This window comes from Schistocerca gregaria, chromosome 3 (genome assembly GCF_023897955.1).
Source record: "Schistocerca gregaria isolate iqSchGreg1 chromosome 3, iqSchGreg1.2, whole genome shotgun sequence".
Classification (NCBI taxonomy): Eukaryota; Metazoa; Arthropoda; class Insecta; order Orthoptera; family Acrididae; genus Schistocerca; species Schistocerca gregaria.
Window position 1 is genome coordinate 827540867 of NC_064922.1, and position 26435 is coordinate 827567301.

A 26435-nucleotide genomic window follows, 5' to 3' on the forward strand; every position below is an offset into this window, starting at 1 on the left:
CCGGGTGGACGTACCGCCGAATTGCTCAACACGTGGGGCGTGTGGTCTCCACAGTACATCGATGTTGTCGCCAGTGGTCGGCGGAAGGTGCACGCGCCCGTCGACCTGGGACCGGACCGCAGCGACGCACGGATGCACCCAAGACCGTAGGATCCTACGCAGTGCCGTAGGGGACCGCACCGCCACTTCCCAGCAAATTAGGGACACTGTTGTTCCTGGGGTATCGGCGAGGACCATTCGCAACCGTCTCCATGAAGCTGGGCTACGGTCCCGCACACCGTTAGGCCGTCTTCCGCTCACGCCCCAACATCGTGCAGCCCGCCTCCAGAGGTGTCGCGGCAGGCGTGAATGGAGGGACGAATGGAGACGTGTCGTCTTCAGCGATGAGAGTCGCTTCTGCCTTGGTGCCAATGATGGTCGTATGCGTGTTTGGCGCCGTGTGCAGGTGGGCGCCACAATCAGGACTGCATACGACCGAGGCACACAGGGCCAACACCCGGCATCATGGTGTGGGGAGCCATCTCCTACACTGGCCGTACACCTCTGGTGATCGTCGAGGGGACACTGAATAGTGCACGGTACATCCAAACCGTCATCGAACCCATCGTTCTACTATTCCCAGACAGGCCAGGGAACTTGCTGTTCCAACAGGACAATGCACGTCCGCATGTATCCCGTGCCACCCAACGTGCTCTAGAAGGTGTAAGTCAACTACCCTGGCCATCAAGATCTCCGGATATGTCCCCCATTGAGCATGTTTGGGACTGGATGAAGCGTCGTCTCACGCGGTCTGCACGTCCAGCACGAACGCTGGTCCAACTGAGGCGCCAGGTGGAAATGGCATGGCAAGCCGTTCCACAGGACTACATCCAGCATCTCTACGATCGTCTCCATGGGTGTATAGCAGCCTGCATTTTTGCGAAAGGTGGATATACACTGTACTAGTGCCGACATTGTGCATGCTCTGTTGCCTGTGTCTATGTGCCTGTGGTTCTGTCAGTGTGATCATGTGATGTATCTGACCCCGGGAATGTGTCAATAAAGTTTCCCCTTCCTGGGACAATGAATTCACGTTGTTCTTATTTCAATTTCCAGGAGTGTATTAAAATTCAACTGAACGAATGTTTTGAAAAGCAACATTTAATTTACAGAAGCTGGTGGACAAAATGTTATTCTTTCCGCGTATAACTATACCCTAGAACCCCTCTAATCCGACCTCCAGTTAGTCCGACCACGCTGAGGCTCGCGAGCCTGTGCCGACACACTCACTGGACGCCTGTCGGGCCACTGCTGCGGTGTCTGTCGCTGTGCATATTGTTATACTGTACGTTATTGCGCAGTTTTATCCTCTGTTGGGATTAAAAAACATCGTTGTTTGCTTTATTCCGTGTCCTCTACAGTACTTATTACTGTGGATTCACGCGGATTTCACACAACGATACAAAAAACGCTTTTTACATCACCCTTCAATAAATCGTGCAGAATCCAACTTCAGCTCCAATGGACGATGTGTGGATAAAAAAAAAAGGGCCACTGCAGCTAAATCTAAATAACATCTGCTAAACAAAAATGTATCACTAACTTTTTCCAAGTAATTTTTTTTCGTGTTTACTGTAATTTTTTTATATACAGTGCTATGAAATTTTTTTAGTTTACAATATATATCATTTATTAAGTACAGTACAGTACTGTAACTTGTTTGTCGTTTTTCCTTTTAAAACCAATACATATTATAGTGTGTGTAAACGTTTTTTAGTTAATACATTGTTTAACACTGTGTAAAAAACATCTTTTTATATTACTGTAGACGTCTTTTAGTTCTTAAATCGTTTAATTTTTGTACTAAATATCTTTTTCTATTTTTTGCAATGAATATTAGGTTTTTCGGATAATCCGACCATTTTTTCGTTCCGACCATAGTCCCGGTCGCAAAGGTGACAGATGAGAGCGGTTCTACTGTAACTCAAACACATCATCAGAATTAATATTACTATAACATAAACCATAATATTAAATTCTCGGCAACTTTGAAACTATTACAAACCCACAAAATATTACAGAACACTTTCGAAATCAACTAGAAGTTTTTAAAGGTGGGATACTTACAGATCGGCTCTCTGCCGTTTAAAATTCCGAAAATTTACTTTATTTTTATAAGATGGCAGATACGTTTACAGAAATGATAGCGAGACTCAAGTACCTTTACTACCACGTTAACATACACTCTAAGACAGAAAAAGATGCACCAAGAAGGAATCATCCGAATACGATGGATACCCGCAGACGTGATGTACGTGTGCAGAGAGAAAATTATTACAGTTTGAGAAAAATTAGATGTTACATTCAAATGAAAGAGCATTATAAATTGACAAGTCAATAACGCTTTGGCTCACCTCTGGCTATTACGCAAACAATTACTTGACTTCGCATTGACTGATAGAGTTGTTGGATGTCCTCTTGAGGGATGTCACTCCAAATACTGTCCCACTGGCGCGTTAGATGGTCAAACTCCCGAGACAGAAGGAGGTCCCTGCCCATAATACTCCAAATGTTCTCAATTTCGGAAAGACCTTGCTGGCCAAGGTAGAATCTGACAAGCACGAAGACAGGCAGTAGAAACCCTTGCAGTGTGCGGGCGGGCGTTACATTGCTTACTATGACAAGCAACAAAACGAGGCGCAGCATATCGTTGACGTACCGCTGTGCTGTATGAGTGCCGCGGATGACAACCAAAGGGGTCCTGCTATCAAAAGAAATGGCACCCCAGACCACCACTCCTGTTTCGGGCCTTATGGTGGGCAACAATCAAGTTGGTATCTCACTGCTGTCAATGGCGTCTGCAGACACGTCTTCGGCCTGGAAACTCAATGACTGGAGAGGAATTGTCTTCAATAATGAGTCCCGCTCAGAACTGAGTCCAATGACCAATGAGCACTTTGCAAGCAGTCACCTAAGGCAGAGGAGTCATGTGCGTCGTCGGTGAATGTGTAAACACTGTTTGCGAATGGTCATATTTTAGATGTTTGTGTGTCGTTATGTTCTGAGGCGAAAATTGGAGAACAGCCCAGTACTTGCCCAAATGAGCGAATGAAACAGCCTAAAAAGCCTTTTCAGGCTGGGAGGTGCACCGGCGACGGTCATAAATCGTCTGCTCAGGTTAGATCAGGGTATGTGTGGCTTTTTTTTCACAAGCTAGTGCTCTGCGCGTTATACTATACGAGCAGGTATTCAAACATCCAATATGCAGCAGAAATACTTGTGTAAGTTAATCTATATTACAAAGGGACTACCTCAGAACCCGATACCAATTGTAGGTTACCTATTTGCTGGTTTCTACAGGCAATAGAAATTTCGTTTTCTATATTTAAAGAGCTGTCATAATCTGCTCATTAAGGAGTACACGGTTCACTCATATTAATGTGACCATCACCCTTGTTCGGCATTATCACACAATAACCACTCAGACGGTGAAAGAGGGTAAATAGTTTTTTATGTGTGGTAATGTATATTGTGTTTACCGGTATTTTGTCTGTGCCCTATTGTGAAGTTGAACTCGTGATTAGAGAAACAGCTAATCTCGTATTTAAGTTCGTAAGTAATTTCGTAATTTTTTAAAGTGATTAGCAGTGCAAAAGTTAATCCGGAAATGCCACATTTAAGTGTGGAATGTAACGCTTGTGGTGAGAGTACAGCCTGTTCTGTTAAATTTCAGGAAACAATCCCATTAGCAATAATACAAGAAATCTGACTACGAAAAGTATATGAAATATAAATAAATTCCAAAACTGTCGTGAAAAGTATGTCACCGTTTAAATGTTAATTTATCACACGTAAATTATAAATGGTCTGTCTATTTGCACAATGAATAAATTCTTTGTTGGTGCTACCTCCTAACTACTCTGGCTGGTGCTGCTATGCTAGTAAAAAAATAAAAATTCAAACTACTAGCAATGTGATTTGCAATGTGCGCTCTACACTATAGAGATATCCTCAAAATTTCTGTCCTAATGATTCTTATTTCTGCAGTGGTCGTTGTCAAAGTTCTGTTACTGAGAAACTTGGAAAAGCTAAATCATATATGTGAAACATTAAATGAAGATATGAAGCTCGTTGATGGTTAAGTGGTACACTACTGTATTACCAAAACTTTATATCAATCAGACAAAATATTTTAACACTTGAAATATCAAAAATTCACTTTAATAGTGGAAAAGCCTGAACAAGTTATCGTTACTTCCTTACAAACACATATTCTATCCATCTTTGAAGAAAAGTCAGTAAATTACGCAATGTTACGTTATTATGAAAATCTACAATTCTAAATCCTGACCTAATGAATTACTACACTTGCATGTCTCAGCAAATGCGCTATTACAGTACCTTCAGAAGTCTTCCTGAACGAATTTGTAAAATATCTCTCCATAAATCAAAAATAATATAAGAAAATTATTGCCGACATACTACACGGCCTAAACACATCTCCGTCCACAAAATACAACTCGACTTCTCCCCTCTTCTCCAACACTGCACTCCACTCGTAAGCAAAAGTTCTAACAATCTCTTGCAGCATAACATCTTTGGCAGAGATGTTGCCCGCTCTTACTCATGATCTATTGAAGCTATATTATTCTGGATGACATCCAGATTATCACCAAAATTATAGTTTTCTGTACAAAACAAAACCCTTACAGCGGTATTTGGCAATACCAGCAGTTGAGGGCTTACGATTTATTTGACCTCCAAACTGACATGATCATTGGATTTCGTGGCACGGGTGGTAGCATTTCCAAAACTGCTAAGTCTGCAAATTATTCATGTGCAGTCATGGTTACATAAACCATGCATGTGTAAGGTTTTGTGGACAGGAGAACAACTGTGTAAAAGAGTAAATATATTTGGTTTAATGTTGCAATCTAATCACAGAAATACACACATTTACACAGTTTACAATGTGACAATGTTACGGCAGTTGTCAAACGAACGCATCTCGTCCTCAGAAAGTGAAATAATCCTAAACACAACAATGGTAAATTTTAACTAGAAGCTTCGTTACAAAATTATTCTTATGACTATGTCATGATGTTGGCCAGTACTACGGTAAATGATCCAACTCCGGTTCAAAGTTCGGTACTATTTAGGATGAAAATAAAGTCTATGGAGGATGGTTAGTTTTGTGACAATTTGAGCAAAAGATTACACAAGGTCGCTCGACTTTACAGTGGATGTTAGCTGATGGACCAACAAGTTTACATCTCTGGTTACAGTATTTACATTAGCTGCTATGAGCTGTCATCTGCATGGCAGCGCTCATCCTCTGAAATTCGTGTAACAACTAATTAAGCCTTTGCTGATTTTTCAAACGGAAACTCTCCCTATGTTTCTCGTTATGCGAGAAAACATGTATTCATCCCTAGTCTTGGAATATGGCAATATGCACGCGCCTGGCTGGAGCTGCATGCATATTAAAATGCTCTCTCAATCCTCGCAAGAACAATTAACTAATAACTAAATGGCTGGTTCGTTTCTCCGCTGTTGGAGCTCAACGACGCTACAGCTAATATCTAGGTGAATGTCACCCACAGTGGTTGCAGAGTTCACACATATTTCTCCTCTGTCTCGTACAGAGCGTTATGTATCCCATTCTGCACTTGACTCCCGTTCAGAGAGGTCTCTGAAAATTTCGGTGTTGTCTTCCTCGTAGCCAAACTGTCTACCCACCTGGGTTCTTTCGTTCTTCACATCACGCCTTTTGTCGACCAATAGGAGCGTTCCTCTTGTTTTGTGGAAACTCTCTCTGCCTATCGCAAGGGCCCTACGATTAAACTGCATCGAAATCTTTGTACTTTACTCCTTCCTAGTTCATTTCCGTCAATTGGACGTTTTGTGCCCGCTCCAGACGCCTCAAAGTTAACATGCATACATCACATGGGTAGAACTCGCTGTTCACGTGATCAACTGAATCAACGGTTTTGTTCGTACCCATTAGAAACTCTGTAACGCAGTTTTCTAAAGCTTCTTTCTGTCCTACTCCTGGTGGCCCATTACTTGCTCTCCAGTATGCGTCACCTGTCTGATTGCTGGCTCCCGCCGTGGGATGCCCCATAAGAGGTTTTTGTGGTGCCTCCCATGGTGTGGCCTCTGCCTGCTTCCACACAAAACATTTCCTCTCGCTGCTTGTTTCACCTTCTGCTCATTACATGCATTATATAGGAGTGGTATGTTAATACCATTGATTGTCATCCCTTTTGCATTACATACTTATAGGCAAATCTGCTCATTAACGCTGAAGTAAGTTGGGTGTCTTATTTACGTTTCCCTTACGATGTATAAAACCCTCATGTAAGGTGGGAAATGGACCTTCATTTATCCTGCCATCTTACACATGGAACATTGGCGCTCTCCAAAACCGCCACTGAGACAAATGTCGTACACCACCGGCTATAGATGACAGGGATGAACAAAAGCTGCACAGAATAGACATACAATTTTTGAGCAACTGACAGCCAGATGAACCAAGGGACTACCAACAGTATCTCCTCAATGACCATTCAGCGATTGTTCCTGTATATGGACCTCTGCAGTGGGTGCCTGATCCCATGCTCCTATTTTGACGGCTATTCGTCAGTGATGAAAACTGGAATTTGTACGGCAGTGTCGCACCTGGCAGTCCACTGATTGGCGACAGGCTGCCAGATGAGTCACGTTTTATGCTCCATCGCAAAGATGGCCGCTGCCCTGTACGGCGTGAATTGTCCGAAAGCACAGGGTCCAGATCGGAGGAGCGAACGTTATGGTCCGGGGAATGTCTTCGTAGCGTTCCATGGGTGGTTTCGTTATTCTCGAAGCCACAAGGATCAACAGAAATAGGCTTCTATCCTTGGAGACTACGACCGCTGTAGATGCAGTTTGTTTCTCCACGGTGCGATGGCACCTACCAGCACGACAATGCAACGTGCCACGCAGCTCGCAGTGTACGCGCGTGCTCCGAAGAGCACCAGGACAAATTTACGGTATTCCCTGACCACCAAACTCCCGGATCTAAATCCAATTGGTAATCTATTGTAGAATCCCGTATCGGCTATTCGTTTACCGTGAAACCTAGCGCAGCTGACGACGACAGTGGATTTGGCACGGCTCCACATCGCTGTCGGTGCCTTCCATATCCTCATTTACTCTCTTCCTGCAAGTCTCGCGCTGCAAAATAGGTTACTAGGGCTTTTGAAGGGGGCTGTATTAATGTAACTGGACAGTGCACATGTGTTATGTTAAAAGTTTAACACAGTAACACGAGTATTACAGTTAGAAACTGTGTGTCCGTCTTGAGGCAGCGTAAGTTGGGGTTGGGTTGTTTGGGGAAGGAGACCAGACAGCGAGGTCATCGGTCTCATCGGATTAGGGAAGGGTGGGGAAGGAAGTCGGCCGTGCCCTTTCAGAGGAACCGTCTCGGAATTTGCTTGGAGTGATGTAAGGAAATCACGGAAAATCTAAATCAGGATGGCTGGACGCGGGATTGAACCGACGTCCTCCCGAATGCGAGGCCGGTATCTAACCACTGCGCCTCTTCGCTCGGTGGGCAGCGTAAGTCACGCCGTGCGTTTACCCGTACTTTATTTACCCATAATTTCACAATGTAAGCACTCAGCGTTTTTCCAGAAATTGTACAGATGGTTTCCAACCTGTAAGAAACACTTTCTTGCTGGTAGCCCCAGCAAAATGATGAAAATAGAAAAGTTTATCACTTAACATATTTTCGCTGATCGTGCAATAACACGCCATCATAGAACATGAAGTTCTAACTTATTGTTCGTTTCTACTGACTCTGTTCACAGTACAGTTTGCAGACGGGGAAATTACGTCATTGTACTGCCCATAGTTCAGGAGATGCGACTTACTTTTGCTTAAAATGTAGCGAAAATTACCAAGAGTATAACGATACAGTGTTTAATAATGAGAGCACTGCCGGCCGCTGTGTCCGAGGGGTTCTAGGTGCTTCAGTTCGGAACCGCGCTACTGCTACGGTCGCACGTTTGAATCCTGCCTAGGGCATGGATGTGTGTGATGTCCTTAGGTTAGTTAGGTTTAAATAGTTCCGAGTCTAGGAGACTGATGACATCAGATGTTAAGTCCCATAGTGCTTAGAGCCATTTGAACTATTTTAGAGCACTAAGCGACTTCCCTCTAACTTTAAGTATAGTTTCAAATGATTTGTAAATTTGGCGCTTACATACTCAGCGTCATATATTTGTTAATTCGTTTGCTACGTAATCTGGTGTCCGATGTTGTTGCTGTGTAGATGAGGTTTCCATTCTTTAAGGAATGAGGGATTACCAGTTCCAGTCTAAGCTAAAACAGCGCTAGATTCCTGGCAGCTTTGTTCCATCATCAAAGAAGTCTTTATACTTCGTTTAGTGATATCGTATACCTTAAATTGGTGGGTGGAAGCATCGCTTCTGATGTTGTGTTAGGTCGTATAGACGTACAGTCTACGTGTACATGTACATCTTACTCGGCATGCAACCTAATGGTGTATCGTGGAGAGTACCTCTGATACCACTCACTGACCCCCTACCCCCCCCCCCCCCCCACCCACCATCTGTTTCATTCGCGAATAGCGCATGTTAAGAATGATTGTCGGTAAGCCTTTGTATTGCATCTAATTTCTCGGATTTTCTCGTGCTGTTTATTATGCGAGATATATGTGGGAGGATATAATATGTTGTCCGACACTCCACGAAAAGCCCTCTCTCGAAATTTCAATAGTAAATCTATCCGTAATGCGCAAGGCCAGTCTAGTAACGTCTGCCTACAGAGTTAGTTGTGCATATCGGGCACACACTCGTGTCGAATAAACGATCCTGTGAAGAAACGTGACCTCTTCGTTGTATCTTCTCCTTCTCTTCTACCAGCTCTACTGGTAAGGACAGCATATTGATTACCAACACTCAAGAAACGGTCGAAAAAGCACTTCCTTCGTGCATGAGTTACATTTCCTTAATATTCCTCGTATGAATCCGGGTTTGGCATCTGCTTTGCCTACTGTTTGTTTTATGAACTCATTCCACTTAAGGTGGATACTATTTCCAGCAGTTTCTCAACAGCACTGCAGTTGTACTGATGTGGCTTTCTTTTCCTATGTCTGCGCAATATGTTACATTTATTTACGTTCTTGTCAACTGTCAGAACCTTCACCATCGATCAATCTTCTGCAGGTCATTCTGAAAATCTTCTGCTCTCTTCTGGAGCTGTTACTTTGTTACAGACAACCGCGTCATCTGCGATTACTCTCAAACAGCATGCGAAGCTTCCTACTAGATCATTTATGTACATTGTAAACAATCGCTCCTGTCACACTTCCTTGGGGTACTCCGGAAATTACCTTTACGTCTTTCGATTTTGTTCCGTTAAGAGCGACGAGTTGAGTTCTGTCTGCAAGGAAGTCTTGTATACAGTCGCATATCAGGTCCAATACTCGGTAAGTCGGAATGTTTTTTTCACTAAATGGCAGTGTGGGAGTGTATAAAATGCGTTCCAGAACTCAAGAAACACAGCATCAACCTGACCGCCGTTGTCTACAGCGCTATGGAGGAACAGAGCGAGCTGAAGTTCGCAAGATCGCTGTTTGTGGAATCCATGCTGATTTTTATACAGGATATTTTCGTTCTCCAAAAGCGTTACAATGCAAGAGCATAAGACATGTTCCATAACTATACAACAGATTGACGTCAGCGATGTATGCCTATAATTACATGCATTTGTCTGCGATCCTTTTGGAAATGGAAGTTACCTGCGCTTTTTTCCAGTCGCTAGGTACCCTTTGTCGCTCCAAAGATGTATCACAAACTACTGCTAGAATGTGAGGAAGCTCTTTGGCATAAGCTTTGTAGAACCATATAGCTATCTCAACTCATTCTGATGCCTTTCGACTAGTGAGTGATTCAAGGTGTTTGTCTGTTCCGCAATCAGTTATCTCAATATCTGCTATTCCGAAGGTCGTACGCTACGGTATTACGCTCCTCCACGGTGAAAATTACAGAAGATGGAATTTACTATTTCTGCCTTCTCTTGGTCATTTTACGGTGCCGTTATGGTCACTAAGTGATTGAATAGATGATCTTGAACCACTTACTTATTTTTATATAAGACCAAAACCTCTAAGGTTTTTTACTCAGATCGGTTGACAAAGGTGTATTTTCGAAGTCATTGAACGCTTTTCTCGTGTACCTCTTTACGCTCATTTTCGCATCGTTCAGCTTTTGTTACCAGGTAGGTCTTCACTTCAGTTGAATTTCAGACGAAGCCCTCTTTGTTCAGGGAGCAGTTTATAAACACCGTTATTAAGCCGCGGTGGGTTTTTCCCATTCATTAAGACCTTGCTCGGAATGTGTTTCTCTGAATATTTCCGTTTCTGCTCTACGTCTTCGTCCTCATCACTGAATATTTGATGCTGCCTACTCAGATTTTCTGCAGTTAGTACCGTGTCACTGTGGCTAATCAAACACATCTTCCTAGCTCTCTTAAGATTCCTTGTAAAACCCTTAGTTGTTATTACAGTTTATGATCACTGATACCTTCCTCTACGTTAACTGATTCGATAAGTTCTGGTCTGTTTATTGCTAGGAGGTCTAAGAAGTTACCTTCATGAGTTGTTTCTCTAACTGCTAAAGAAATTTTCGGAAAAACGTTCAGAATAATGTCCCACGAATCCCTATCTTGACACCAGCTTCGATAGCATGACTCTCCCAGTTTATACATGGCAAGTTGAAGTCACACCCTGTTACAAAAACATGATCAGAAAAGCTACAAATGATAACCTGCAAGTTCTCTCTCAAACGTTCGACCACTGCAGTTCGTGACCTGGGTGTTCTACAAAAACACCCGATTACCACATTTGACGGACCACTGATGCATAACTTCACCCAGATTAGTTCACTTTCGATATTCGTGATAACCTCGGTAGGTGTCATCGAGTTCCATACTGCGATAAATACGATTTAACCATAGGCCACTAACCTATACTTACGATAAATAATCCAATCTGAAATTTTAATTTTTGTGAATTCCGACCAGACGTTGGTTGACAAAAGTGAAAAACTCCCCCGAAGCCATTGGTGACTGAGCGTCTTTCGTGATCTGTTTACGAAATAAATACTGTGCTATGAAGACACGTTTCATTTATCAATACTTGATGATGATGATGATGAGTCCCATACTCCGTTTACCGAGCGTAGGGGAGCGACGCGGGAGACCCGCGCCGCCATACTAGGCAAGGTCCTAGTGGAGGTGGTTTGCCATTGCCTTCCTCCGACCGTAATGGGGATGATTGATGATGATGATGAAGACGACACAAACACCCAGTCATCACGAGGCAGGTGAAAAATCCCTGACCCCGCCGGGAATCGAACCCGGGACCCCGTGCTCGGGAAGCGAGAACGCTACCGCGAGACCACGAGCTGCGGACTTATCAATACTTATGTAGCCAATAGTTACAAAAATGTGACATTGTAAGTAAACTCCGGTACCAGAGACCTGCTATCGACAATAGCCATTAAGGTCATCACATCACATGATTTTGATGACGTTAAGAAGTTGGATTTGTGGGTGCTACGCGTAGGTAACACCACGTGCCACAAAACAAATCACGGCGACACCCATCCATGACATAAAAGCGAATGTACCTACGTCACTTCTCCTCATAAACCAATGGACTGATTTCAACCAAACATGGTACACATAATAAATATAAGTTTATTCAACGATACATATTACGAACAGTATTCACACATACCACTGAATCTACTTGCAAAATAAAAAATATATATTGATGAGATATACTATGTGTTTCCGTAAGAGCGTCCAAAAATTTAACAGAACATAGAGGATGCTAAACTGAACAATCTGAGGTAGGGAATCTTGGGTCGAAGCCAGCTTAAAGAGATAATAGGAATAAAATCACATGACTGTTTACTTTTTACTTAAATTAGTTAACTGCGAAATACCATCGTACACGAAATGAACGTACCATTTTTACCGTATCTTACAAAAAGGGCTGAAACTGACGGCCATCAACCTCAAGCATGCATGACATCGGCGAACATGATTCTGACACACCCTGACAAATATCCCTGACGTGTTTCGCATCACATCAGAGGCAGCTACAATTCTGGCAGCTAATTCCATCTCCTTATCCACTGGGATCTCATACACAAATGACTTTAGATATCCCCATAATTAATAATCCAGAGGATTCACGTCGATGACCTCTCCGGTCATTGAATAGGACATTCCCTTCCAATCCAACGACCGGGAAATACTGTACCGGTACTGCTCCATCGTATTGTACTGTACGTCTCTGAACAGCACTGAGTAATGAACGGAGCTGTCGTTGATTCATAGCAAGTTCTGTCATGGGACAATGTAAATACGATGCAACAGAGCCACCTTGTGGACAAGTAAAGTAAACAAAACTTGCACCATGATTTCCAGATAATCAGGCTCGTCCTCTTGTTTCCTAACAGAAAATAATGTAAATAAGCAAATAAACAGCACATTAAGTGTAAATTTGTATGCATGTTAGTTGTGAATGAGCTGGAAAACAGTAATGCTAGACAAAGCGGTAGACAAGCTTACTTCCAGTTGACTTCCCCGACCCCAGGTTCCCTATCTCAAATTGTTCAGAGGAGCATTCTCTTTGTCCTGTTACATATTTGGACGCTCTTAGGGAAACATCCTGTATGCACAAATATATGTGACAAGTATATGTGAAATACATGTAACATTTGCGACATTGGGAAAGTTATGGGAAAAAGCTCTTCCTAAACCATTGTATCGATATCAACCAAAGTTGCTACTTATTGTACTTACTGTCAGGAAAGAAGTACTATGGAGGTAATAACCAGCAGCCTGCTATTGCGATGGGGTTGATAGCTTGGTTATGCTAACAGAAATTGAGGAGGTGGAGACAGATATTGGGGGTGGCGGGGGGCGGGGGGCTGAAGGACGAGATCTACTCAGATGGGAGGGGGGAGTGGGAGGCGGACAGAGGGAGGAGAATGAGGAAATGGACAGAGAAATGGATGAATAGAAAGGGTGGAGGAGATGAGCAGAGATGAGGGGAGGAGGAGGAGGACAGAGAGAGAGAGAGAGAGAGAGAGAGAGAGAGAGAGAGAGAGATGGATAGATAGAAAGCGGTGTGAAAGGGATGGATGAGAGAGGATGGAGGAAGAGATTGGCTAGGGATGGGGTAGTAGATGAACTTAGAGGAGAGGTGTTGGGTTTAGAGATGGGTAGTAGGTGGACAGAGAGAGGGGCGTAGCAGAGGGACAAAGAGGAGAAAAGGAGGAGATGGACAGAGGGGAGAGGTGTAGAAGGAGATGGACAGAGGGGAAGGGATGGACTAACAGAAGACTTAAATAAATGCAAACTCGGGCGACTTCAGGTACTGAGCTAGTTCGATATAAGTCGAGTAACAGATTGACCCAGCAATTCTATATTACTCTCTCATTCAATATTCACCACTATTTAGCTAATGCTGTACGTATGCTCCACCGTGCGCAGGTGATCACCATCTTCTCGGCGTCCAACTACTACGAGCTGGGCTCGAACAAGGGCGCCTACCTGAAGCTGGTGGGCAGCGAGCTGTCGCAGCACTTCGTGCAGTTCACGACGGCCACGTCGCGCGCCAAGCGGCTCACCTTCCGGCAGCGCGTCGGACTCGTCGAGACCTCCGCCATCCGGGAGCTCAGCACGCAGATACTGGCCTGCCGGGACTCGCTGCTCGCAGAGTTCCGGACTCACGACCCCGGCGACACAGGTGAGCTGCAACTCCCACATCGGTGACGTCGTTCACCAAAGGCAGGACTTATCACTGTAACACGAGGGCTACTTTTCTTCAATCTCCGGGCGGTCGCGCAATTAAACCCACAGCAAAAATCTGATGAAGCATTGCGCACATCAGTTGCGCAGTGTCTCGAGTAAGCGCGTCGATAGCGTCACGTCACACTTCTCACTTCTGAGTGCACAGTGAGCGCATAAACATGCGCATAACAATAGAGTCTCCTGCCAAGTGTAAAGTGCACGCTCTAATTCAGTTTCTTCATGCTGAGTGGTTCTCTTATATCCCGTCTGCATCGGCGGCTCGTGGATCTGCTCCTGTGAGCTGCTTCTGCAAAATAAGTCGAGAGTGAAGGACGCGAGTAGGAGCAGGAAAAGGTGAAACGCTTCGGTACTGCGTATAGGTTAAAGCTCCTTCACTGACGTATGAACATATCAACTGGTAATATTACTTAACTTCGCGTACATATGAGCAAGTTGCGAAGGCGTTCGTATATCAAAGCTAACAGCTACTCGAAGTTCCGAAGGCAAGTCTGTAGTGTCTATCCCACTATGAAATAGAAACAATGTTACTTGGTCCTCTACTCGGGATCAGATGGGCTGAAGCTGGATCGGCTCTCGTAGAACTGCACAGCGCCACTGTGTATGCTCCGATGAGGAGGAGCAACGACCACCATGGGCACGGAGGCGGCGGCGGCGTGACGGCAGCCTTAGCGTCCATCGGTTCCGGCACCGGTGAGGAACACGGCGGCAGGTGCAATAGCTGCAGGAGCGACTGATGGGCGCGGCCATGTAGGAATTACGCTGGGGAACGGGGGCAGCGCGGATGGGACCGATATGAAGCAAGGGAAGTGTAGAGCGCGCGCTCGCGAGATTGCGTGGCGCGCTACTCGCTCATCTGCGACTTAAACGTACGCACAAAGTTTTCAGCCTCCCCGTGCGACTGGGGGTGGAAAGGGGCCGAGGGGAGATAGCGCATGCCATTAGCAGCACAGGACGCTTCAAACTCTGAGGACACAAAATGGGGGCCATTGTCGGAGACAATGGCTTCAGGAAGGCCCTCAGTACAAAAAATAGACGTCAAAGCCCGTACAGTACTGGCCGATGTAGTGGAAGACATGCATACAACGAAAGGAAAGATGCTGTATTCATCAATACCTATCAACCAGTGGGTGTGCCAGAAAGGACTCGCAAAATCAAAATGAACGTGCTGCCAAGACGCAGAAGGAGTCGGCCTTGCAAAGAAGCGCTGGTTGGGTGCAGATTGATGCTCCGCGCAAGAGCGACAATTAGCAAACAAAATGTTCAATATATCAATGCCGACCCAAGTGCCGTGACGACGTGCTAATTGCTCCGCACTATACCCCAATGACCAGCGGAGGATTTCCGACTGCAACGAACGAGGTACAACAGCACGAGACTGATCATTGTGAGTTGGTAACAAGATAACACCTTGGTGTACAGACAAGTCGTGCCGTTGCGCAAAGTAACGTCGAACAAGTGCATCACGAATCTGCGTAGCACACGGAGGCCGTTGAGTACGAATATACTGCAAAAGAAGCTGCAAATAAGCATCGGTGGCTGTCGCGGAAACAATGCGACGAAAACCCACCTGAAAACCATCAGCGAAAGTCTTATCTTGCGAATCAATGAACATGCATGACTATTCGGAAGAATGAAACACTTCGTCAGGACCCATAGGCAGACGAGACAAAGCATCATCATTGCCATGCTGTGCCGTAGGCCAAAACACAATTTCGTAATTGTAGTTAGACAAAAATAAGTAGCAACGTTGCAACTTTTGTGCAGTATGGGCCGGAATTGTCTTTGACGGGAGAAACAACGACCTCAAAGGCTTATGTTCGGTGACCAAATAGAACTTCCGACCGTACAAAATATCATGAAACTTTATCACTCCATATACAATAGCTAAAGCTGCTTTCTAGATTTAAGAGTAGTTTTGCTTGTCAAAATTGAGCAACTTAGACGAAAAAGCTATCGGGCGATCGATACAATTAATGCGGTGCGAGAGAACCGCTCCGGTGCCCTGAGAAGATTCTTCGACAGCCAAAACAAATAGTTTGGAGGGATCAAAAGGAATCAAACAGCGATCACTCAACAAAGCATATTTGAGCTTGTGGAAAGCAGCGTCACATTCCGAAGACGAAACAAAAGGAACATTCTTACAGCGAAGGCGATGCAAAGGCGCTGAAATCTGCGCTGCATTTGGGATAAATCGAATATAACATGTAATTTTTTCCCAACACAGACTGAAGTTCCATCACGTTCCTGAGTACCTGTTGCCAAGTCCCTAATCACACTGAGATGTGACGGCGAGGGGTGGATACCCTGTCCAAAACACTGAATCTCAGTTTGAAAAAATTGCTCTTTTCTCTGTTACACTTGAGTCCTGCCTGCAAAAGTACAGTAAATAAGGCACGCAAATTCTGCAAATGTTAGTCAGGGGTTCGAGCCGACACAACTATATCGTCCAGAAGGGGTTCGAGCCGACACAACTATATCGTCCAGATAATTTGAGCAACCAGGGACAGTGGCACACATCCGCTGCAAGTAAGACTGAAGAATAGCAGGAGCCGAAGCACAACCGTACGGAAGGCGGCGAAACTTCTACAAGCCAAGGTGGGTGTTGATCACAAAATAACTCTGCGACTGTTCGTCTAGAGCAATTTGGAAGCATGTGCTCGGCAAGTGAATCGTGGAAAAGAATTTTCCCGGACCAAGCTTATCAAAAATGACTTCAGGACGCGGTAAGGGAAACGTAGCGACAACTTTCTGGGGCTTTACTGTAAAGTTAACAAAGATACAGAGACGACCGTTTAGTTTCTTCACACACACACACTATAGGCGAAGCCTATGGCGAAGCAGAAATAGGTTCAATGACACCACTGTCTGGCAAAGGGTGAAGAAAAGCAGCTACGGCGCAGCGCAGTCCGTGCTGTACCGGGCGTGCGCGCTGGAAAACAGGCATGACATTGTCTTTAACTACAACATGCGGTGCAAAATCTGTAGCACCACCAAGACCATCAGAAAAGAGTTCAGCAAACTCATAACATAGTGCCGCAACACTGTCTGCTTGGTCAGTGGCGTTGCGAAGTACATTGTCCTGAATTGCGAGGCCAAAAATCTCAAATGCGTCAATGCCAAAAATGTTCGTAGTATCGCTAGAGCGGAGCACGTGGAACGACGTTGTATGTGATGTTGTACCACATGTAGCTTGCAAACTACACACGCCGAGCACTGAGATTTCCGGTTCAGTAAGTGCAGTCAGTGTGGAATATGAACGATGAAGCAGGGTCGAACCAAGCAAATCATACGTTGCTTTGTTCAGTAAAGAAACTGACGCACCAGTGTCCAGCTGCATGCGAACAGAACGTCCACAAATGTTCAAATTCACAAAAAGTTTGCCGACCATGGAGGCTGAGCGCGTCTAGGCGCTACAATCTGGAGCCGCGTGACAGGTACAGTCACAGGTTCGAATCCGGCCTCGGGCATGGATGTGTGTGATGTCCTTGGGTTAGTTACGTTTAAGTAGTTCTACGTTGTAGGGGACTGATGACTACTGCAGTTAAGTCCCATAGTGCTCAGAGCCATTTGAACCATTTGCACCAGTGGGTGCCAGGCTTGAAACTTGTTTACTTGCGCGCGAGCGGTACGACGTGGCGAGCTGTGTTGGGGCTGGGTGGGAGGGCACGTGTTGTGCCGCGCTAACAGTACACACACCCAGGGTCACGTCGAACGTGGAAGTAGCCATACCTGAGGTATCTTGTCTGTCTAGCGAGTCCACTACTTTCTGCAAAGACGGATTTTTAAATTTTTGTATTTGCTCGCGGAGGCGGCGATCCGCCACATTCTGCACAATAGCGTCTCTAATAATTATATCCACATACGAGCGTTCACACGAGCAATTACAGTCACAATCAGATGTGAGTCCCTGAAGGTCCGCTAACCAAGATTTATTCGACTGAGTAGAACCACGCCGGAGACGAAAGAATTCCTAGCGTGCAGCTACCACATTTCCACACTGTCTCGCAGTTGGGAGTTTAGAGAATCAGTCACTTCGTTGTAAGCTTTAGTTTCTGACTTGGTGGGCTGAAACAAGTTTACACCCGCAATGGCAATGAAAAAGGCAAGCCACTCTGTACCTTGTATGTTGTTTGCTGCGAAGTGTGCCACGAGCGGGGCGATGCATTCTGGCCAGTGTTCAACGCCAGGATAGAAGGCACGAAATGGCGGCGCCGTGGGCGTCGGCAGTGGTACAGGATGCGGCGTAGTAGCTGCAGGTTTTAGTGTGACCAGTCCATTTATGGCAGCATTCAGCTGCGTCATTTACTGAGCCTGAAAACGTACAATATTGGACAGCAAAGCCTGTTGCTGTGGCGAAGCCATGGTTTACACGAAAGAAAACCTTATAGCTAATGGCGGAAGCAGTCAGACGCTGAGCACACAGGCGAATTGACAAAGCTGAAGCAGTACCAGGCAAAAAAGAGGAAAAAAAAGCAGCATCCTCGTCGGCAAGCTCTTGTATCCCGCCTGGATAGGCGGCGCGTGGATCTGCTCCCGTGAGCTGCTCCTGCAAAATACGCCGACAGTGGAAGACGCGAGTAGGAGCAGGAAAAGGTGAAATGCTTCGGTACTGCGTATAGGTTAAAGCTCGTTTACTGTTGTATGAACATATACAACTGATAATATTACTTTGCGTACAGATGAGCATGCAGGTGAGAAGCCGTTCATGTATTAAAGTTAACAGCTACTCGAAGTCACAAAGGCAAATCTGTAGTGGCTCGCCCACTATGAAATAGAAACAATGTTGCTTGGTCCTCTGCTCCGGTTCAAATGGGCTCAATCTGGAGCGGCGTTCGTAGAGCATCACAGCGCCGGCTAGAGGGCGCTGTCGTCGGTGTTTGTGTCGTCGTGCCAATGTAAGAACTGGCATCTACGCCGTGGCATCGTAGCTATCGATACTACAGGTTCCGTCTGATTTCAGGCAGCCCACATAACTTGACAGCAAAGTGCAGCAACGGTGCCGGCACTTTGAAGCCGGTCGTACCGTCTTACAGACGATTATCATACATATGAATGCGTGGTGTCTGTTCCTTCGGGCATGTCTGCCAGCATCTGGACATTACGACGAATCAGCGGCGACGAGAGAAAATGTGTACCAGACTGCAATTAAGGACAAGTGAACAGCGATATTGACATCAGAGCATTGTCCTTTCTCAGGACTACGGTCGGTTGCACACTGTAGCTGCAGAGAATACGCTTCTGCTGCGTTTCCGATCGGGTTTGTTTGATCACCGGCCGTTCAACAAGCATGTGGTGTCTAAATATTCATGGTGGTGCCTGTTCGTTCTATATTGTGTCTCCCTACCACTTTCGCGCAACGACGCTCTGAGCGTGGTTTTTTTTTTTTTTTTTTTTTTTTTTAGGGAATTAATTAGTAGTTTGAACCTGGGGGACCTGTTGCTGGTAAGGAGACGCCAGACCACACATTACATGTAGAATTCAGAAGACTTTAGTGAGACTAGCGATGATATAACCAAATACTTAATGATCTCAGCGTCAGCTCCACTGCACTACCTGTAAAAGAATCTTAGTACTAACTAAATTTAGTGTAAGGGGTTCAAGGCTTCCCTATTTTTAGTTAGCTGGTAAAATAACGTCGAAAAAGCAGTTAAGTTTACCATTGGAAATTTATTCTAATCACAAAACATCGTTTATAAATTGCGCTATTGATAAAAGGAAATGTTTTAATACAGGATGGTAAAAACCAACTGCGTTCAACAAAATGTGAACGAATATTCCCTGAATGGGTTTCCAAGTTCTACAATGGATCGAAGGATGACCTATGCCATATCACATCTATAATCTAGGTTTAAATTAAGTTTCACAAAAGGGAAAACTATCAAAATGGTCTACAGTAACCCTCAATTATCTTTAATTACTTATCTAACTTTTCGTAAATCACAGTGGCTGATGTGGCTTCTCAATAACTATATAACAGAAAAATCATCGCGTTTCAGATCTTTACTTCAAGTGGCAAATGTGAACACCATGAGTTTTCATTAACGATCGACACTAGTATTACTCAAAAAGGGGGTGTAACAGATGCGACTTCTGCAGTTCTGGGTGAAGCCTTATGCGCTCAAAAATGCGGCATCGCGTGCGTTCATTACCTTGTCAGTGTTTAGGCAGCGTCAGGGCAGCGGCGGACAGCACAGCTCCACTCACCTCGCCATCTCGGAAGCAACTCTCCCCTAACTTCTCCTTACTACAATTTACCGAAGGTGGTTTAAAAAAAAAACTATCTGGGTGTGTTTTCATCTGACCAATCAGGGTCTCAATGTTAACCTTAAGCTCCGCCCACAAAAATTCTGTCCATCCAATGAGAAACGTTATACTTTTCGTGGTGGGGCACTGTTTTTAAAGTTTGCAACGTAACAGAGACGCTAAAAAGTCTCACGCTAAAACCTGCAGCTGATGTGGTCCTTTTACCGTTATCGTAAGATCTATACTGTTCTTCTGGAGGGCTCTATCTTTTAACGTGGGCTGCGGAGTGTTCCTAATGTAACAGACACGTGAAAAGGCTCACGCTAAAACTTGCGGGTGGTAGTGGCCCTTTTTGTGTTATCGTAAGATCTATACTGTTTTTCTGGAGGGCTCTAGCTTTTAACATGGGCTGGAGGATGGTCCTTGACCTAACAGAGACGCGAAAAAGTCTTACGCTAAAACGTGCGGGTTGTGTGGTTCTAGTGGTTAGCTGGCGACGTGGGTGTCCAGTCCGTCCGTTATCGTAGGGCCTTCTAGCTTAACACGGTTCTGCTCTCGGCTTCTGTTCTCGTTTCTCCCCTCGGAACTGCGTCTGTCTCAGGTGGGAAGGTACGACATGCATTTAGGTATTCTTGTGTTAGTCTGTGGTATTCCATTTGCTCACTCGTTATTCGTATTACTTTGGTTAATTTAATGTCACGATTTATTCGTAGCTATGTGACATACTACTAGATTTGCTAATTATGTCAGGGTTTTCATGGAAGGTGTTGGATTTGCCTGACACCTTACAGGTGCATCTGAGTTTCATCTCTGTGCTCACATGAACCGCTGGCTGTAAGTGCAGCATTTTGCCATCATCACCGAGCTGCAGAACAGCGTAGAGAACTGAGCGGAACATAGCCGGTTGCTTTCTGTGATGAGCCTGTTGGAAAATACATACAACGCTACGACAGATGTCTAAGACGGAGCAGATACTATGTAAAGATGTAGCTGGAAGTTGTAGCTAAGTGTTGCTAATAGAACATTAATGGTTTTTACTTTGTTTTCCATTTCGCGACCGATCGGACCTTGAAAAAGAAAAATAGCCCTTATATAAATACTTGGCCTACTCTATTCAGTTTCCAGTGTCAAGTTTTAATCATTATCTTGAATAACGAGATTTTGTCATGGCGGTCGTTCCCTACATATTCAGACATTTAACTTTATAGAGAAAAAACTGGTAATGGATATTTTTATCATTCCCTTAATCCTTTAGCTTATGAGAATTTTGGATGAGAGGCATCATGTTGAGCACTGAGACATCGGTATGGTTGTGCGTCTTCATCTTTGATCAGAGATCAGTATGGTTGCGACACCTCGACAAGCTGAGATCTACATATCCGAAGGCAATAAATACCTTTAAATAGCTTAGCGGTACAAATTTGGCTCCATATCGGTCCACTCTGCTCACATTCAATGACAATTTTGTTCGTGTTGTTCCGGACGGAAAACCATTCGTCGGCACTGTGATAGGTTCTTAAATTTATTTTTGGAACAGATCGAATGGATACTGCATTACATCACTTTACTATAACTTGAACAAGATGAAACACTTAACTTTGAAACAGTCCACATCCATATGATTTTGTACGTATATCCGTCATTGATACAGTACAGAATAATGGTCTCTTTTCTCTATGTGCTGTAAACTTTGCTACATGGTACCGTCTAATACGACTCTCGCACTGCTGGGTATAATTGGACTATGCTGTCATCTTCAACGATGACTAGAGACTTCGTTAGTTGATTCAGGGGAACTGACCAAACAGCGGGGTCATCAGTCCCATCAGATTATGGAAGTATGGGAAAGGAAATCGGCCGTGCCCTTTCCAAGGAACCACCCCTGATATTGCTGAAGCGATTTAGAGAAATCACGGAAAACCCAAATCATGATGAGCGGACGCGGGGATTGAATTATCGTCCTGCCGAATGCGAGTCCAACGCTGACGTAAGCAAGCCTGCTGCAGCGATGGCGTATGGAACTCTCGAGGGAGTGTCTACGCTGGCGTCTCTCGTTCCTCGTTGCGTCTGGCAGCGACTGTGTTTATTTGTGTTTTCGTCGCTGGGTACTTAGCCATGCGAACTCGATTTTCAGACAACACCACAGTTCATACGCGTCTTGACCGTGGCAGCACAGTGTGTGGATCAGCTATATTTTCCTTTTCAAAGTCAGTGGATGTTGTCCACCATGGACGCATTAGGCTGGCCACAGGGGACTGCCGAACGAAGCCAACTTCCAGCCTCTGTGCGGAGAATGGTGTGCTGTCCCTTACCATATGGTGAGAACTCCTCATGCTGCGAGACGTTTAGAAAGTAAGATCCATTTCCGAACACAGCGTTATCGGTATTGGTGCTGAATGATCTATACGACCTATGTTGACCAGTCACCTAGCAACTAAGCCTCTTTCTGTCCGAGGGAAGGAATATCTCGATCAATTTGGTGTATCAGACATACTAGTTTTTAGATAAAGATGCAGCGAACACCGTCCTTGCGTGACTGCCAAGCACCCACTTCTCTTGGACAACAAGAGCAACACTCTGCAAATATACACAGCGAGATGACGAAGTGGTTAGCACACTGGACTTGCATTTGGGAGGTTAACGATCCAAACTCGCATCCGGCCATCTTGAGTTAGGTTTTCCATGATTTCCCTGCATCGCTTCAGGCAAATGCTGGGACAGTTGGCCTGAAAGGGCACGGGATACTTCCTTCCCCGTCCTTCCCTAATCTGATTGGACCGATGAACTAGCTGTTTGGTGCCCTACCCCTAAATGGAACTAACCAACGCTGCAAATAGTTTTAACAGATGCTTTTAACAACATTACATCGGAGTATTGTAACCGCATGCTGGTTTTTGACGATGGATTTAAGCGAAGAGACACTGTCGGTCGCTCTGTAATCTCCTCTCTCTGGGTCATTTAAACCCGCCTAGCATGCCATTTCTCAGCGTAGTACGCACAGCTGTGGCCGCTCACAAGAGCACTGGACGGATCAGATTTTTTTTTACTGGAGAGAACTCGTGCTGTACATGCTTCTAATAGCAGCAAATCAATATAGTTTAAATATGTTTGAGTCAAAGACCAAAGTGAAGTCATGTATAGGATATCAGCCAGTGAGGTCTAAAATAGTCATTAATAATTAAAGAACAGAGCGAAATAACGATGCCTTTCATATTTGGCGTGGTAGTATTTCCGCAACAAATAATGAATGTGAACTTCTTTACTTAATGCGGTGCAAGATACTGGTGTTAATACCCACTTGAAAACAACCACTTACTAGTACATTAGATAGACTTGTATTTGTAATGAATAATGCTTAATAATTGCTATACAGCGACATTAACTAAATGAATGTGCTTTCGTCACAGCTTGCCATATAACTAATTATCACGGCGATACATTTAGCGGTTTCGTATCTTCTTGCCACGGAGAAGCAACCTCACAAACCATCATTATGCTGTCAACATTAGTATGTAAATTTCTGCATTCGGCTCTGTGGAAGAGCCTGAAAAGGATCGAAAGCTAGTTAACAGACATAAAGAAATATTTTACAGGTAATTATCCGCAGTAATCTGTTTTTAAATTCAGTCTTATGCGATGTTGAACCATGGCAACCTTCTTCTCCCGACAGTTCAGCAGGAAAACGAAATTTCTCAGCGGATATGAATAATTGACTCGCAGCCTGTACCCAGTAACAGTATCACAATCCCATTCCCGATAAAGTGCAAGGCTGAAGCACGGACAAATTTTACGAGCTACAAATTTTAAGCCCGGTGCGTTTTAGTCTTCTCTGTAGGGCTCAGGTTACCTTATTACTTTTAGTTAGTACTGGCCAAAGCCATTCATATACATATAAATTGCTACAAGGATTTCCAATGTTTACTTAACATTTTGGAGTAGTTACATTTCTCATTAGATTATCAGGTAGTGATGTTTATTTTACATTGTGATATATGCGTGTTCTCACCTACTGAAAACGCAAACAGGGTTAAGGAAGTTGTCCCTAAGTACTGTCGTATCCATGTACGGATTTTCAAACATTCAGTTACCACCATTCATTAAATAGTTATTTAATTAAGATTTGTATGTGCTGAGGACGTAATGGCATTTCGACCAATCGCAGAGGATGGCTTTCAAATGAGGGTCTATGTTTGACAGTATTTTGGGCGTATCGAGCATAATAATCTGTGCTACCACAGCTGTTGAGGATACGAAGAAAATTCATAAGTAGCCAATTCTGGTGATATTCTGCATTTTACTACAGCCTGTTACGTTCTTAGAACATTATCAGCTTCCAGGTGTGCCCAAAGAGTCATTATAACGTTCTGTGAATTATCGTAGGAACTTTTTTGGTCACAGCTGGCACTTGACGATTTCCCGAGAATGTAGCCGGCTGTGGCAAAGTATATAATTCCAGAATAGAATTCACTCATGAGTTATAAACATATTTTTTTTCACTTCACCGGTTTCAACTAATTCATTTTTCGTCTTCAGAAGCTTAGTCGTAGTTTAACAGATGTCAGTTTTTTCTTCTCAGAAGCATAATACTACGATATGTTCAAAAATTTTACAAGTTGTATGTGATTATTGTAAACACAAACTGAAAGTTTGATAATTTACAGTAACTAAATCACGTACACCCTACATATCAAGCTGTTGTACCAGCAGCACGGAAGACATATATTTGCAACTGAGAGCTGAAGTTTATTTTGAAATATGTACTACAGCTGCTGAGGTATAATAGGTATTAATAAAATAATAAATTATAGAACATTACTTGAAGTAGCTGATTACGAATTTACTTCATATGCCAACCAATATGATAGCAAAATTATTATGCTCCACACACACAAAATGCTTTCAAATATAGACTCATTTGATGAAACAACTTTCATCTGACTCACATTTGGTTTTCTGTATATTTTATAGTCCATATCAGAGGATCATTGAGAGCAGAGGCCTCATTGCAGATTACTTAGTGAGAGTAATTTCAGGAAAATTGATTGCCGACGCCTAAGACTTAATTTTCCTTCAAGCGTCACTTTGGTGAACATCGGAACGTATTAGTTTATAGTGTTGTCAGACAGGAAATGAGTAGTCTTGCTGGGGAAGCAAGGAAGCTTTTACTCTTTTAGCAGTAGTTGTAAGAGGTAAATTTGATTACGGGTGGGGCCAGTGATTAAATTAGTTAAGTGAGAAACACAGACTGTGTGTGCTTTAATTCATTTAAGTATAATATAACGCTATGTATTATCGAAGCAGTATCGCACTTAAGCTCCAAATTAATTCGCGGAAGTCGAAGAATTATGGGTTGTCTTATGAGTCTAAATATGATGAAGAAAATGTTATGTACACGGCCTTCTCGGACATCTGAAATTGATTTCTTCTACGTTGTATGATGAAAATAAGCATTCATAAAAAGTACTTTCTATCTTTCCAAAAATCCATTATTAAAATTATAATTTACGTAGGTTTGATGGTACACATCGTGGATGCGACGGTGCATTTGTTAAATGGTATAATCGTTACTACGAGATCGTTCTTCGGGAACGAAACAACCGTATGGTGTTGGTCAACGCGTAGTCATAAGAAAACATACGTTGATAAAATCAGCACTGTGACAACGCCTGTGTGTGTAGGCGTGATTCTCTGGGTCCGTTCTGAGGTGCACTGGGTATTTTCTTCTATGTCCTGCCTCTCCCGCCAGTATAAATTCCAACAATCTCGCTTTTAACGTGCCACAGAGGTCTAGGATTTTAATGATGATAACAATAAAATATTAATAATAATTTGTTTACTTTAGTGCTTAGTATATTGCTGTACCATAATTTGCAAAAACTGCAGTTCAGAAAAATACATTAAGACAGTTTAATAGCGTTCGTCTGAAAATTTATCAATTCATATGTTGTACAATTAATTTAAGAAATCAAATTTCAACTTCGACATACCCCATACTTTACATGATGTAAAACTGAACTAACCACTCACTATTATCACTACTTTACTTGTCACTAAACGTGTTATCACTCGTCGGGAGACTAAACGTGTTGTCACTCGTTGGGAGACCATAGCAATACGTTCCTGTAACTGGCGAAAGTGCTGTGTCTTTCAATAATACCCACTTTCATATAAGGGGGTCAGTTTTACAGTCTAATCGCTTCTTTTATCCATCTTTTTCACTCGGTTTTATTTTTATTTCTATTTTATTTATTTTGCCGCTTCCACCTGTGGTTTCAGGAATCTTCTGGAACTAGTTGTTGTGAGTCTTTTTCTGGATG

General features: G+C 43.8%; 1 protein-coding gene across 1 annotated transcript in view; it reads left to right on the top strand.

The window, feature by feature from the left end:
• LOC126355884 (serine/threonine-protein phosphatase rdgC) overlaps positions 1–26435 on the top strand; it is a 1775952-nt gene that overhangs the window by 1638084 nt on the left and 111433 nt on the right. The window contains exon 13 of the mRNA XM_050006387.1: positions 13555–13810. Within this exon, the coding sequence (XP_049862344.1) occupies positions 13555–13810 (256 nt within the window). The remainder of the gene's footprint in view (positions 1–13554; positions 13811–26435) is intronic.